This window comes from Anser cygnoides, chromosome 2 (assembly GCF_040182565.1).
Source record: "Anser cygnoides isolate HZ-2024a breed goose chromosome 2, Taihu_goose_T2T_genome, whole genome shotgun sequence".
Taxonomy (NCBI): Eukaryota; Metazoa; Chordata; class Aves; order Anseriformes; family Anatidae; genus Anser; species Anser cygnoides.
The window spans coordinates 66,614,367-66,628,316 of record NC_089874.1 but is presented as its reverse complement, the minus strand read 5'-3'; the positions used below and the strand labels follow the sequence as shown (position 1 = coordinate 66,628,316).

General features: G+C 38.6%; 1 protein-coding gene across 5 annotated transcripts in view; it reads left to right on the top strand.

Moving 5' to 3' along the window:
* Window positions 1-13,950, top strand: part of ELMO1 (engulfment and cell motility 1) — a 305,675-nt gene that overhangs the window by 84,610 nt on the left and 207,115 nt on the right. For all 5 annotated transcript variants that reach the window (XM_048075572.2, XM_048075567.2, XM_048075571.2 and 2 more), the window contains one exon: window positions 11,324-11,359. In XM_048075572.2, the coding sequence (XP_047931529.1) occupies window positions 11,324-11,359 (36 nt within the window). The remainder of the gene's footprint in view (window positions 1-11,323; window positions 11,360-13,950) is intronic.

Here is a 13,950-nt window from a genome sequence, read left to right as displayed (position 1 = left end):
ACTGTGGTCATAGTTTCTCCCTTTCCCATTAGAATTTAGATAAATCAATGATAGTTTATTAAAAGGCTGATATTTAAGTGATGTCACATGAAAACTGTGTTTTAAATTCAGTGTTTTTCAAAACATTGTAGAACATGTAATGGCAAAGTCTAGTGCTTGCATTTTATTAATACTTCTATTCTTTACCAGAACATCTTAACGATTTTAACCACTGCTGAAATTTTGGACTGTGGTATTGAATGAGTTTTCCTTGTCTTAATGTGGATGCTACAACAACAAATATATCAAATGGATTATTGCACTATTAAATTATGTTTTAAGTTACTGTTTCAAGTAGGTTTTTAAATTCGAGTCGGAGTTTTTAGCGCTTTGCAGTCAGTGTCAACCTCTACTACATATGAGGAGTCAACAGTTCCCACACCCTTTGCTGAGAGAAAATAAACATGCTAAAGGTACCCCTCCACATTCTTTGGGGATGTCCAGTCTTGTGGACTAGGCATCAGAAGTCAGTTGCTGAAATCATTTTAGATCCACTCTCAAATGTGCTTGTGTTCCCTCAGGTTCAAGAAAGTAAGTAATTTAGGGAGTAAAGCAAAAGCAGTAAGTGGCCTTTGAAATGGTATCATCTGTGATGGTCCCATGCAAAATGTACTGTGAATTTTCAAAAGCAAGCAAACAAAAAACAACCAACCAACCAAAAAACCTTCTTAGAATCTAGTAATCCTTAGGTTGGAAAATGTGCATACTCTTGCTGATAAGCCTGTTATGTGGCTAATGGTCTGTTGGACTTTGAATCTCCATTGCCTAACTCCAGTGGTATACTGGAGTTCCTGTATGTCATGGTTTCATCTTCAGTATTTTGGGTTTATGGTCTTTATTTTTTTGCAGTGACATGATCTGTGGCATATATTATGTCACTTTAATAAATAGAAAACTTTTTTAATATATTAGTCAAATCATCTTATATTCATATACTTTTTCTTTAAGGACCGAAATAAATTAAAACTAAAGATAGGTTTAAGTTAATGTAAAAGTATAAACACAATTATATCCACCACTTCCCACTGAACTAATTAAAAAATTTACCGAATGGTCATGCTTGTATGTGCCTAGGAAGATCACAATCAATTTAAAAGTCACTGCCTCTATAGTTTATTTTGTCATGGATTTAGTTAAACGGTTTACCTTTTACACTGTGAAAGGTATTTAAGCTAAAGCTCTTTATTTTGTATTGAAACAGACAAGGAATGTTCACTTTTTTTTTTTTTTTTTTAAAGCACTGCTTTTAGCTTCATCAAGGCTAAAGCAAGTGTCCTCCTCACCCTTCAGATGTGTCTGTACTATTGCTTTGTAGCTGAGAGCTGGGCCAAGCTGTACCATACTGGTCTGGTTTAATAGTTAACTGTTTTCTGGGAGGGGAAATTACTTAAGCCGGCACTGCTGCTGAAAGAAATGCTCAGCAATTTACACCCTGGTAATAATTCATGTCTGAGGGCATAAGTTTTCAGACCACATGGCAGGCTTGTAGACTGGACATATGAGCAGAGTCCCATTGCATTTTTTTTTTATTTTTTTAAGTGGCTTTCCTTTGGAGGAATTTCAGCTTCTTCTTTTGTAAGTGGTGTAATGTATCATCAAAGAGGCATTGATTGATCTACCTGTCTAATCTATTTCTCACAGTTTCTGCCTGTGGGGAGAAACACTGTCTAGTTCAGACACTGAGCAAAGATTCATACTAAATATTTCCAGCATCTTCACATGTTGATGAACATTCAGTACTTACTGCAGTCTTCTTCATATTTATCAATCTAGACAACCTGTATTTCTGTTTTTTCCAAGTCTTCCTTAGCGAAGGGACTTTGTAAAGCAAGGACATCTGTGCTACACCGTGCATTCCCTTCTACTTTTATGCTGTGCATCACTGTCTGATAAACACATGTTTGACAGAACTTGAGATTTAATGAAAGGAGCAAATCCTAATATAAAGAGACTCAACAAACTAAACCTGCTGTGGTGCTGCTGCTTCCCTTTCGGGTCTGACTTCCAGCTATTGATCCTGACCTCCTACTTCAGGGTCTGTCACTCATTGGGCTTCTTGTTTCAACACACTAAGCCAACAGACAAAGTACTTTTGGGTAAGAATCAATAATAGTGATTTTTTTTTTAAACTTGATTATTGTAGAAAAACAACTTTTCAAAATGTCCCGTGAGTGAACAAAGTGTGTGTTGGGGGGGGCGGAAGGGGGGAGGGGGAGAAGAGGAAATATATGGAGGAGAGAGTGGGACAACAAGGACTGACAGCACTTTGAGTTCCCTAATCTGTCAAGGAAAACCAACCGGAGTCAGTAAAATGTTCTCAGATGTTCTCTAGTCCTGCTTTTCCTTGGACTCTCTGCAATGACATTCATGAGACATCCCACAACATGCTGGTTGAACTGGCCAACCTGGCTGAAGGTCTCCTTGCCATTAGCTCCCATACCGGGCCTGCCCCTTCAACTGCATGGCCTTGGGGGCTGTGCTGCTGAACAGGTCACCAAAAAGCTCTCTTCCCTTCTCTTCTCCTTCCTAGTACTTGCCACTTGATGGTATTTTTAACTCTGATCATTTCAGTGTCTGTAGGTTGACCTCCTCAAACAGTTATGTTAATATAACGTGGGGGTGGGATGTTTTGGAGGAGGAAGGAGCCAGAAGTTTGAGGGAAGGCTGGAAACTTCTTTGATGGGCCATGTGTCTTTAATGTGGAGTTATCTTACCCACCTTTGAGTTATTGTTGTTGGGCCAGCCTGGCTTGAACGAGGCTACAATCCAACCGTACAGCTGAGGAACCCGAATGGTTTGATGCTGCTACGAGATGGTCCAGCTCCCTGCCCTCTTCTCCCATTCTTTGTGTGCTAACCCCTGCTTTGCAGCCCAGTTCTGCTGTCTTCCTTGAATTGGGTCTGGTGTCTGGATGCTTCACAAAGCCAATCCAGCTCGTTAACTTGTTTGAGAAATATCCACTTTGGTTTTGCACAGTCAGCTTTTGCTCATTTTGAGACTTGCAGAAGAAAGAGGGGAAGTGGGAGTGAGTGGATGCAGAAAGAGCATGTGGTCTGTCCATCCTGTTCATTCCCCCCCCTCAATACCCTTCTTTATGCTCTGATATTGGAGCCCAGGCCCAGAGATTGGCGTGAAGCCTATGGGGGGCCATGGGGAATGGGACACACGCCCTGAGTCTGGTGCTGCTCTGCGTGGAGCTCCCCTGGGTGCTTTCCTGGCCGCCCGTGGGTTAATACAGCTGAGGTACAACCCTGTGGTGGGTAGAGCCCAGGCTGAGTGGGGCCTCTGTTCATGGTGTGGTGCAGCTGTGCTAGAAATTGATGAATTTTGTTAATTCAGGCTTTATTCTCTATATTCCCCAAAGGGGCAAACAGCGCTCATTAAAAGTACCATCATGCTCAGTATAAGTTTGCTCTGAGGTTTTCTTTGCATGTGGAGCTCATGTTAGGGGCAGCTCTTAAGTTACAATTTGAATCTGTAACTAAATTTTAGTGGGCAGCCTCTGGAAAGCAAGACTCCAGCTACAGCTTTCACCAAGGAAAAGGCCCATGCTGTATTTATACTTGGCTTTATTTATTGTGCTACTTACTCGTTATTTTAGTGAAGCTGATGCTTGTAAAAGTACAGTGGTCAGAGCAAGGGAATGTAAAGTCCTGGGTTTCTAGTTACCTCTGCTTCATTTTGCTGGTGATGGAAAGAAGTAGTAATACAAAAAGTTGACAAGAGCTAGCAGTGTTTCTTATTTAACTTCCTGTATGCTATATCCCTGAATGTTGGAAGAAAAATAAAATGCATTAAAAAAAAAAGCCTTTCCAGTTTCTGATGATAGTATAGCTTGAAAAATAACAAATTAAGAGAGGTCTTTTAAATTTTTATTATTATTTCAATAAATAGTATTATTTCAATATTATTTTGATTTTAATATTACATGTAGTTACCATAATTTGCTCCAGATCTCTTCGAGTGCCTGCTGCTTAGAGCAGAGAAACTGTAGGCATGGTGTGTGCTGGGACAAAGCCATAGGGGTTGCTGGTGAATGGATTGTAAGATGCATGGGACTCTAGTGAAGCTGAGAAAGAATCTTGTCAATATTGATATATTTATATTAGCAGAGATGCAACATGTCTTAGAAACTGTACTTACTTATCTCAGTCCTGCTGTTTGAGGTGGCTCATTGCTGGTTTTCCTTTAGGCTCATTCTTGCTTCCAGAGTATGCTGTGAGTCTTTTATTAAACAACAACAAGAAGTTGTTTTTAAGGTTTATTTTTGTGGTTCAGGTGACCTATAAATAATAGTAGAAGCTACAAGACAAGTTAGGTCGTGAAGAGCAAGTAAATGATGATTCCATTTTGTAATTATCCATGATGCTGAATCATTTCTTATACTTGGTGCTTCTGTTATCACCAAAGAGGTGTGTGTGTGCATACACAAAGTTTTTTTCCTTTTAAGAAACTTCTTCAGAAAGGGATTTCCATAGCACTTCTAGCACTGTTTTTACATTTGAAGCCCAGTTTGTGCCTAGTTAAGGGAATTTGAATATAATGTCAATCTGATTGGATGTATGGACAGTGTAAAAGGGAAGTGTGGGGATGGGTTTCTTCTGCTCTCTCCCCCCACAGAGTGCAATATGCTAAAAAAAAAAAAAAAAAAATAAAAAAAGGCAGAAGGAAAGCAATGCTAGAGGCCAAACTGGAAGAAATAGTCATGTCTCCTTGCTACCCTATCTGAGATAATGTAATTCACTCACTCAGAGATCTGTTCCGTAGTCTAGTCCAGAATTAATATTTTTGGAAAAATATGGCTGTATAGGCAGTCATTCTGATGTTACAGAAGGCTGGTGTAAAGATGTAGTGTATTTTTTCCTTGACATGTCAGATGAGTTGTGTGACTGGGACAGACTCTCAGCCTTCCTTAAAAGGGAAGAAAGAACCCAACTGATAGTTTTTGTAAAGTCCCTATAAGAAAAGGAAAATACAAGTCACAGACCATAAATAATGAAAGCTGTAAAGAGTTAAAAGGAATCTGAATTTATTCTTGTCATTATCAGTAAAAATAATCTCATGACTGGGAAGAAAAAAAGGAAGACCTCTAGTAGAATTTTCAGTTTTTTCTTTCCTTTTTTTTTTTTTACTGGCAGTATCACTGTCTCTGTCACTTGTCATTTGGCTGAAATCACAGATAGCTTTTGCCAAAAAGCTGAGACTATGCAAAGCCTAGCTGCCTTGGCAGTAAGCAGAATTGTTTCTGTTGCTGTTGGGCAGGGAGTTCTTCAGAGGTCCGCTTCGTAGATATGGCTGTGCTGAGTAGCTTTATTGTAGCACAGCAGTGTCACAGGAGCGTGCTGGTTGATGCTGCTCAGACATGGTTACAGATTGTCTGGTTTTAATTTTAAGGGACATGCAACCGTTTTATGGGCAGATCAGAGATGAAAAACTTGCTTCAAATTGTGGTGGCTGTTCAATTTTGTCTTCCTGCTGGAAATAATAAATGTAGCTAGATCAGAGTTATACAGACTTCTCAACAAACATGTATTTGTATATTTTTTTTTCTTTTTTTACCTCTTAACTGAGAGGAGTCTTCTATTGAACATGTGCAGTGGTGGAGTTGGCTGCTGTACAGCTGGAAGTCTCTGAGATGGCATTTGTGCATTATTTAAGGACAAATTGTATTGTTCAGTGAAATACTAGCTCTTGGCTTGTCTTACAGAGATAATACTGTATACCAGCCCAGTGGAAAACTGAAGACAGATTGGTTTGGAATTACTCCAACTTTAACACACTTTTTGGGACAATTGCTCAAATACCTGCTAATGTTTTTTTTCCATCTCAGTCTGATGAGTATTTCAGTACTGCTGTCAAAACACTTAAGCTGCCTTCGCTCACAGCCTCTTGTTCCTGTCCTTCTTTGTTTGAAGAGTTATGCCAATAATATTTATCGCAATCTGGACTGGAAAACTTGTCTAGATTATTAAAAGTGACAATAAAGGCTACTTTTAATACAATATTCCACAACCCAGCTCAGCTCCTTCATTGATGAGCTCACCATGTTGTCCCAGAAAGCAGTTATACAAGCACAACTGACTGGATAAATGGAAAATGAGTTTTTTCAGATGTGCACAGTACTAAACTAGTAGGTCTTTGCAGAATAAAGTACTTCTTTTCCACCCTTCCCTGCTACTGGCTGCATGGTCCATGCTCCTCTTTTTGGTCATCTCAACACTTGGTCAGCTCCAGTGTTCATCTGACTCCTTAGTGAGCAAATTCATATTGCTAATCTGGCAGAAAATAAACCAGCCAATGAAGGGAGGAAAATAATTTTATTTATTTATTTATTTTGACAGCACTGGGCTGTCAGGCTCAGCCGTTCCTGTGAATCTTCACCTGGAAGCATAGATTACTTAATCTGACATTGCTGCCAACATCAATTCGTGTCCAACAGGGGCTTTGTGCAATCTTCATTTCTTAGCGCTTCTATGATGTCAGGAACATGTGACCCGTTGTCTGTAAGACAGAAATATAGAACAGTTTATAAAAATCAGCTAATCCAGTTCTTCCACTGTGGAGATGGTAATGACAGGAGAATGAACCATTGAAGATCACACCTTTGGAGGGAAAAGGGGGAGACTTGCTTCTGCCTGCTCTCCCCTCATCCTAGACGCTTTCGTTCTGGAGTTCTTCTTACTTGGCCTGCGCTTAAGAATATTAGCATTTAAATGACCCCAGTTAAGTATTGATATGAACACCCTGTTGACAGGAACAAGGGAGAGGAGAGGAGACAGTATTATTGGTTTTGGTTTGGCAACCACTTTTGTAAAATGTCATTAAAAAGAGTAATTCTAAGGCAGATTTATGTTTCCAAAATTCTTCAGAGTACCAAGTGCTAGACAAAACTCATTTTTAAAAAATTCATATGAAAATATAGTATTCAAAGAAATAGCAAAAATTAGAAGTAAAGCATAAAATCTTCACTTCTGCAACTTTTCCAGAGTTTTTCTGTCAAGCTGTGGTGACTGTGGATTATTGCCGTGGCTGTGAGGAGTGGGAGTGCTGCTGCACGCATTAAAAATCATTTTGCAGATTTCATCTAAATAATATATTTCAAACCCTCACCACAGGTGTTAGCCAGACTTCATTTATGTGATCACCACACCTGATACAGACAGAATCTAGAAAAATGCACTCCTGTGTATTTGTCTTGTGATTCCTAAATGCTGCCTATTATCCAGACTGTGGGCTATCCTTGTGAGTGCCTGAAAAACAGTGTCCAAGTACAGATTTACTGTGGTTATAGAAGGTCCTTCATCCATCATCCAGTCAGTGTTTTGTTACATGCAGGAGGAAGTTCTTATTTGCATGTTCTACCTTTGCTAATAATGGCCATGGCCAGGGCCATGCTGAATGGAAGGCTTTTATCCTCTGGTGTTTTTGTCCAGCTCTGCAAATATTTAAACAGGGCAGGCTCAGAGACATGGGTTGCGGTGAGTGATATGACTACTTTAGCTCTTTGCATTTCTAACTCCAGTGGGTCTGCACTGGCTACCTCAATGGGACAAAATTTTTAGTAGTTTTCTCCAGTTCAGACAAGCCTTTATTGTGCAGTGCACGTTATCCCAGCTGTGATCAGGACTTGGAGATCTTAGGTTATTGTACAGCAATTTTTGCATGTGAACATGTAGGAGTTGACCCAGTTAGGTCCTTGCTAATATGGTCGCTGCTGGAAGCCACTCTTGACACAACCTACGGTGCACTTTGGGCAAGTTTAGGTCTGTATGGCTTGGGGAGGTCCAAAGGGAACTGCTGGTCCTTGGAATTCAGCCAGAAATGTATCACAAAGTTCCTTTGAGGCCAGACAGGGAAAATATTGTGGCAGCAAAATGTCTAAACCAGTAACTTGTCGTTAATGTTTACTTTGCATTATGTTGGCATTTGTTTTGTGATTTCTCCCTCAATTAAAGTTGCTATCTGTTTTTACGGCTTTCACCACTACAGTATCTGAACCTTTCACAAACGCTAGTTAATTTGCCCTCATAATATTTGGCCATGGTTTTATTCCCATCTGTGCAAGTGCAACTGAAGGACAGCTTCTTAAAAAAAAAAAATATATATATATATTTATATAGGTATCTGGCTAATTATGGTGTCTAGACTAGATCACTAAGATTTTCAGCATTTTTGACCGTGCCTGGGGTAACTCACCCAGGAAGTGTTTCTACAGAACTGTCTGGTTGCTACCACAGCCAGCCCTCCAGGAGAAACAGCAGTTGTGTGTGTGTGTGTGTGTTTATATACATATATGCACACAAAAAGAGGAAAACTAATGGAGGTGGTAGATTGTACTTGTTCCTTTCCAGGCTGACTTGCTCAAAGAGTTAGCTCGATTACTCCTTGAGTGTTAACGTTAACATTCTCTGTGGGTGAACGTGAGCAGTAATGCTGTTAATACCAGGTTATAGGCGTTTGCTTTGATGATTGATAGGATGAAAATAGTATGTGCTTCTTTTGATAACAGCCTCCACCTGTTCAGTGGTGAAAGAAGTGCATCTGTAACCATACTGTACAATGTCACTGCAACATTTGGTGTCATTGATTGACTGCTGCTCTCGTCAGACATTCAGGCAACAGAGATTAATAGAAATTGTTTGCTCTAATATGATGGTTATTTTTCCTCTCAAGTCAAAATTTGCTTCACCAGAAAAGATCTGTATAATTTAATTTTCTTGGTATTTTTCTAAAAAAAAAAAGTTGTTTTATATTGCTTATCTTCTTCTCAAATTAACTAATTACCAGTTAACTCTAGGTGGGTAAAGGTCCTGCAAATGCTAAGGAAGTCACTGTCTAAATGTTTTGTTCTGGGATTAAGATATTTGTTCTTTAATCCCTGGGTTTAGTCATGCAGAAAATGCACCTGATTACATCCTGTTGTGAAAAATCTCTGGCAAAATTGAGCCTGCCTCTTGAAATGCTACCGGTATGCAAACGCCACTCATTCTTCTCTTTGATGTCAAAAAGACACATCACCAATTTCAAATTTACTTGCCACTCAGCTCAGAAGGATGCTAAGAGGTTTTGCTGGCATGTGCTGCATAAGGTTGCTTGGATCCACACACATTTGGGAGCTGACAAAACGCTTTTGTTGTGTTTTTTTTTGTGTGTGCTTGTTACAGTTTAGCACAGTCTCCTGCAGCTCACTGTGTTGGCAGAAGCACAGGAAGGGATGTTTTGCTGAAGATGGGCTCTCCTACTGTAGGAAATGCTTTGAGCTTTTCTGCTAGTAAAAGCATATTAAGGGTAATTTTCTCCCCTTCTTACAACTGTCTGATCCTCCAGATGCTTTTTGTTTGCTTATTACTGCTGGCTACACAGGTAGCTGGGGCAGCAGAAAAAAACAAAGCCATGAAATCCAACAACAAAAAAATCCCATCATAGTTTTAATTTGAGCCTAGCTGTGGCTTATTCTGTGCCTGGATATAGGATAACCTGTTCCATCATTCTCTTCAGGCATGAATATTTCAGCTCACAGCTAGCACTGAATGATGTCAAACTGCTGTCGCTGTAATGTGGTCTTTGTGTTTTCTGCACTTGAGATTACACAAGCCAGCCCTAAAGCTGCTCTGTCTGAGGCTGGTCCTTCTTCCTGAAAAGACACTACATAAATTCAAGCAGTCTAAGTAGAAAGCACAACATTGCTTATGCATAAAAAGAATGGAAAATGCAAGGTAGGAGGAGTCACGGCTGTACCAAAAGAAAAGAAAATAATCTAATCGAGTTCTGGGAGAGCAAGTTGAATCAACAGTTAGAGAGACTGGAGTGTGGGCTGTTGAGAGCAGAATGGCGAGTGCAAAGGGGAAGACCTGGGCAGAAGGGGACAGGGAGGAAGGAGGAACCTCCTTGTTTTCCTGTTGGGCACTAGTCTGCCCAGCCAAACCTCTGAAAGAAGCCTGTGAAACAGATTTAGGGGACATAGGAAGGGGCTAAGTAGGAGACTGACTTTTCCCCCCCACTTGTTTCAAGTGATATTTTACAAAAAAACCACAACAACAGTTACTTGTGTTGGATGCGATTTTTACCATTGATTGTGTCTTTATTTTGGTTTCCTTAGTAGCATAACCAGCAGTTCTGAAGCCAGTTATTACCAGGAAGGTGACTTGCAAATTGTGATTAGTGGACTACAGCTTTCAAACGTGCTTATTGCTTCCCCACCCCCCCCCTTAATATTTGACTTCTAGTTTCTTGAATATATAGTAATATGATGCCAAAGCTTCTTGCTCACTGAGGGTGCACAGCCCTATATCTCAGGGAAAACAAAACAAAACAAACAAAAAAAACACACACAGGAAATGTCTAAATAAAAAATCTTTTAACTGGTATACATTAAACCTCTTGCCACAGCTAGGAACCAAGTGCTTTGGAAGCTACTAGGAAAGTGACAGCATGATGCTGAAAGCTAGTTATGTAGGTGAACCTGCTGGCATCTGAAACAGTGAGTTACATTTCTGTAAGCAGGTCATTGTCTTTCTTAAGTGGGTTGATTCAGCACTTTGGGTCTAGGCATGTCTATCAGGCTGTGAATTAAAAAGCAACAAAGGTAGCAGGTGAGTTTACACACTTTGTAAGACCACTGGACTGTAGTTGTCATTGAGCTGGCATGAAGTGGTTTTGAGCTGTGGAGTAAATACACATCCATGGTTGAAAAGCCAAGGTAATTTTTGTTTGCCTTTGAAGTCGATGGAAAACTTGTCACTGACATCAGAAGATCAGGATTTTGGTCTGTATTGGTTCTAGCTAAGCAACAACTTTCAACCATGCTGACAACTCTGACCTCAGTATTAGTAATGGAGACTGAAAGTAAATACATTTGTTAGACAAGTGATTACATGTCATAGGAATGAGACAGAAAATGCCTATGTGTAAACCTTTGTTGTTTTCTACCAAAGACTTATTTTATACAAATACTTAAATAATTTAGGATGCCTAGGAATGCTTTAATGGTTAAGAGAAATGTTTAATGTTTTCACCTTGTCAATTATCTATTCTATTTTGCTTTTTTGTTAACAGAAATATTCTGAACAAATATTTGAAATTAACTTTGAATGTACTTTCCTTTAACGGATACTGAACTGTTTCTGTTCACAGCAAATTGTTAGTAACTTACTGCCTGCTACTGTGTGTCTGTCTTTAGAATTTTATGAATTAGACTATGAATTTTGTGTGTGTGTATGCATAGGTAATTAGCATACAGATGTTTTAAAGTGTCTCTCCTCACTTGCAAGTTTTAATTTTACAGACGATATCAGAAATTGCAGAAGATAATGAAGCCCTGGTAAGAACCTGATTAGATCATCACCTTGCACACTTCCTCTTCTTTTGCATGACTGAATTCAGGCCCTTGCGCTAATCTTTATATGTAAAAGTGTCTGTGCATATTCATTAAGCCAATCTTCAACCTCTGTTTTCTGCTCTTTGATACCTATTAATAATATCTGATGGAGCCTTTTTTGCTTTGCTTGTGGAATGGGTGCTTTGTTTCTGTAACTTCTGCAGGGGGCTTCTACTATTCTTAAAAAAAATGCGCTTTTTTTTAAAAAAAACTTGAGCAATCAAATTGTTTCCCTGCCTTCTCCATGTTCCTCTCTTAAATTTGTGTGATTTATATGATCAATAGTAGGCAATTCTAATTGTTGAGATTAGTGGATAAAAGAGATCATGCCACTTTGGATTCCTGTTACTTGCTGGTCCCAGTTAGTGCTAATTATTTCAGATAACTGCATAAAGGGAGACCGTAATATAGTAAAGGACTTCTTATCAGAAACTTCTGAAGCATGCTTGTTGCCCTAATGATTTTGAATGTGATTCTTCTCCATGCTTCAAGTTAAACACACACTTCATAGGCTTTAATAAACTGGGACCGCAAGAGATGTTCTATAGTATCTCGGTAGACTTGCAAATTTGTCATGTCAAATGTAGCTAAAAACTAAGCAAGCAAAAGAATAATTAATTGATTAATTGTACATCACTCTGATGTGATTTATCATGCAGGAAATACAGGTCCCCATCCAAATCCACTCTGAATCATGCTTTCACAAAGCTGCTGCAAACCAAGTTCTGAAATATTTATTAAATCATTGCCTAATATATTAAACAGTAAGAATAAATGTGGCAGGAAGCTTAAATCCTTCCTCTACATTCTCTTTCTCAACCTAATACAGAATAACTTGTTTCTTAGGAGAAAAGCTCAGATTCTGAGGAAAATAATTAAAATGTCATGAGGCTTTCAGAATTCTTCGCAGCATGAGCCCTGCTGAGATACCTCCTATGCATTTAGGTGGTGGGTTTTTGTCCCTCATTGATGCGAAAGTAGTTTTGTTTGTTTCTTTCTTTCTTTTGTGGAAGAGTAGTTATACTCCTTCAGTACCTGTCTGCTTCCAAATTCTGTTATCCTGAAGGCTTCTCTACATTAAATTACGTGATTGTCCTGTGAGTAGTCTCAAGACAGTACTACCCTACAGTTGCATTGTGCCCTGGTTTTAGGATCTGGTTATACTGATGATCTGAATTAATTATTTATGGCATAGTTTAGTTATGTTTACTCATGGGAAATAGGCCTTACCCACTTTAAGAGGATACTTACTGATCAGTGTAGATACAGCACATCAGTGAATACAGTAGAAAAGAATGTGTATGTGACTAAAGTTTATTCCAAATTTGAATGTTAAATCCTGATACTGTAAGGTTCAACTTATATCAGGGCACATAGTTCAATATTTTGATTTCTATCAGTAGTGCATGAAACGATACAATTAAAATAACAAATCCTTGAGTTTGGCACTTGTTCTAAGATACCAGACTCTTGTCGGGCAAGACATAAAACTAGTAGCTCCGGAACCTGGTCTGTTCATAACCTTTGAAGATAAAGTAGTTACACTAGTGCTGTAATGACTGTAGTTGTCAAACATCCTCAATATTTTTCACCCATGTATTAATGGGAGAAGGTCCAATGAAACAAAAACTATAAAAATAACCTCAGATCATGGTATAACAAACTAAACATTAAAACTTTGCAGCTTCCAACTGCTATCTTTATTAACAGCTACTTTAAAGAAACCAAATACTAATTAAAAAAAACAAAACAAAACAAACAAACTTACTTTCCATTTACAGGATGGGATATTTCATAAAGTGCAAATATTTCACTTTATCTCTGGTGGCTTGCATATGTTAGCCTGGGGAAGTTGATTTAATTAAAACCTGATTTTCACAGAGAGGGCATGTTTAATAGCTTTCTCCACTGAAGGAAATCCTTCTCCTAAAACGTGAGTTTCTTTTTGTCTGTTCTTTCAGTATTACAGTTTCCTGTTTTATTTTGAGATTTTATTTATCCCATGTTGGCTAATGCTTGGGTTTAAAAAAAAAATTAAAACAGAAAATCCCTGTGGAACAGCTGTATCAGTTGACCTTTCTGCTGTAGTACTGAATTGTAGTCAAACCACGCTGAATGGAGTGATGATATTCCTGTGCAAATAGTTACTCCTATTCTTAAGGAAGGCTTATCTTTTTAGGGAAATTACCATGAAATGAGCAAAAACATGAACTTAAAAGGTGGGGAATAAGAGAAAACGTAACTCTAATCACATCTTCACAAAGAACCACTGTGTAATAGCTCCTCTGGGCTACTTTCTCATGTTGACAATTACTTAATTTACTTAAAAGTGGATTAAGTCCTACTCCATAGTAAGTGTATCTACACCTGGATTTATTCAAGAATAGTTAACGTTCTATTTTAAATTCACAGTCTGTTTTCTTTCTTTCTTTCTTTTTTTTTTTTTTTTTTTTTTTTAAGTGGAGTTAATTTTCAAGCTTAGAGAAGTGCTAATACCAGGGTTACAAAGCTATTTCAGTTTTTTTGGAATGCAA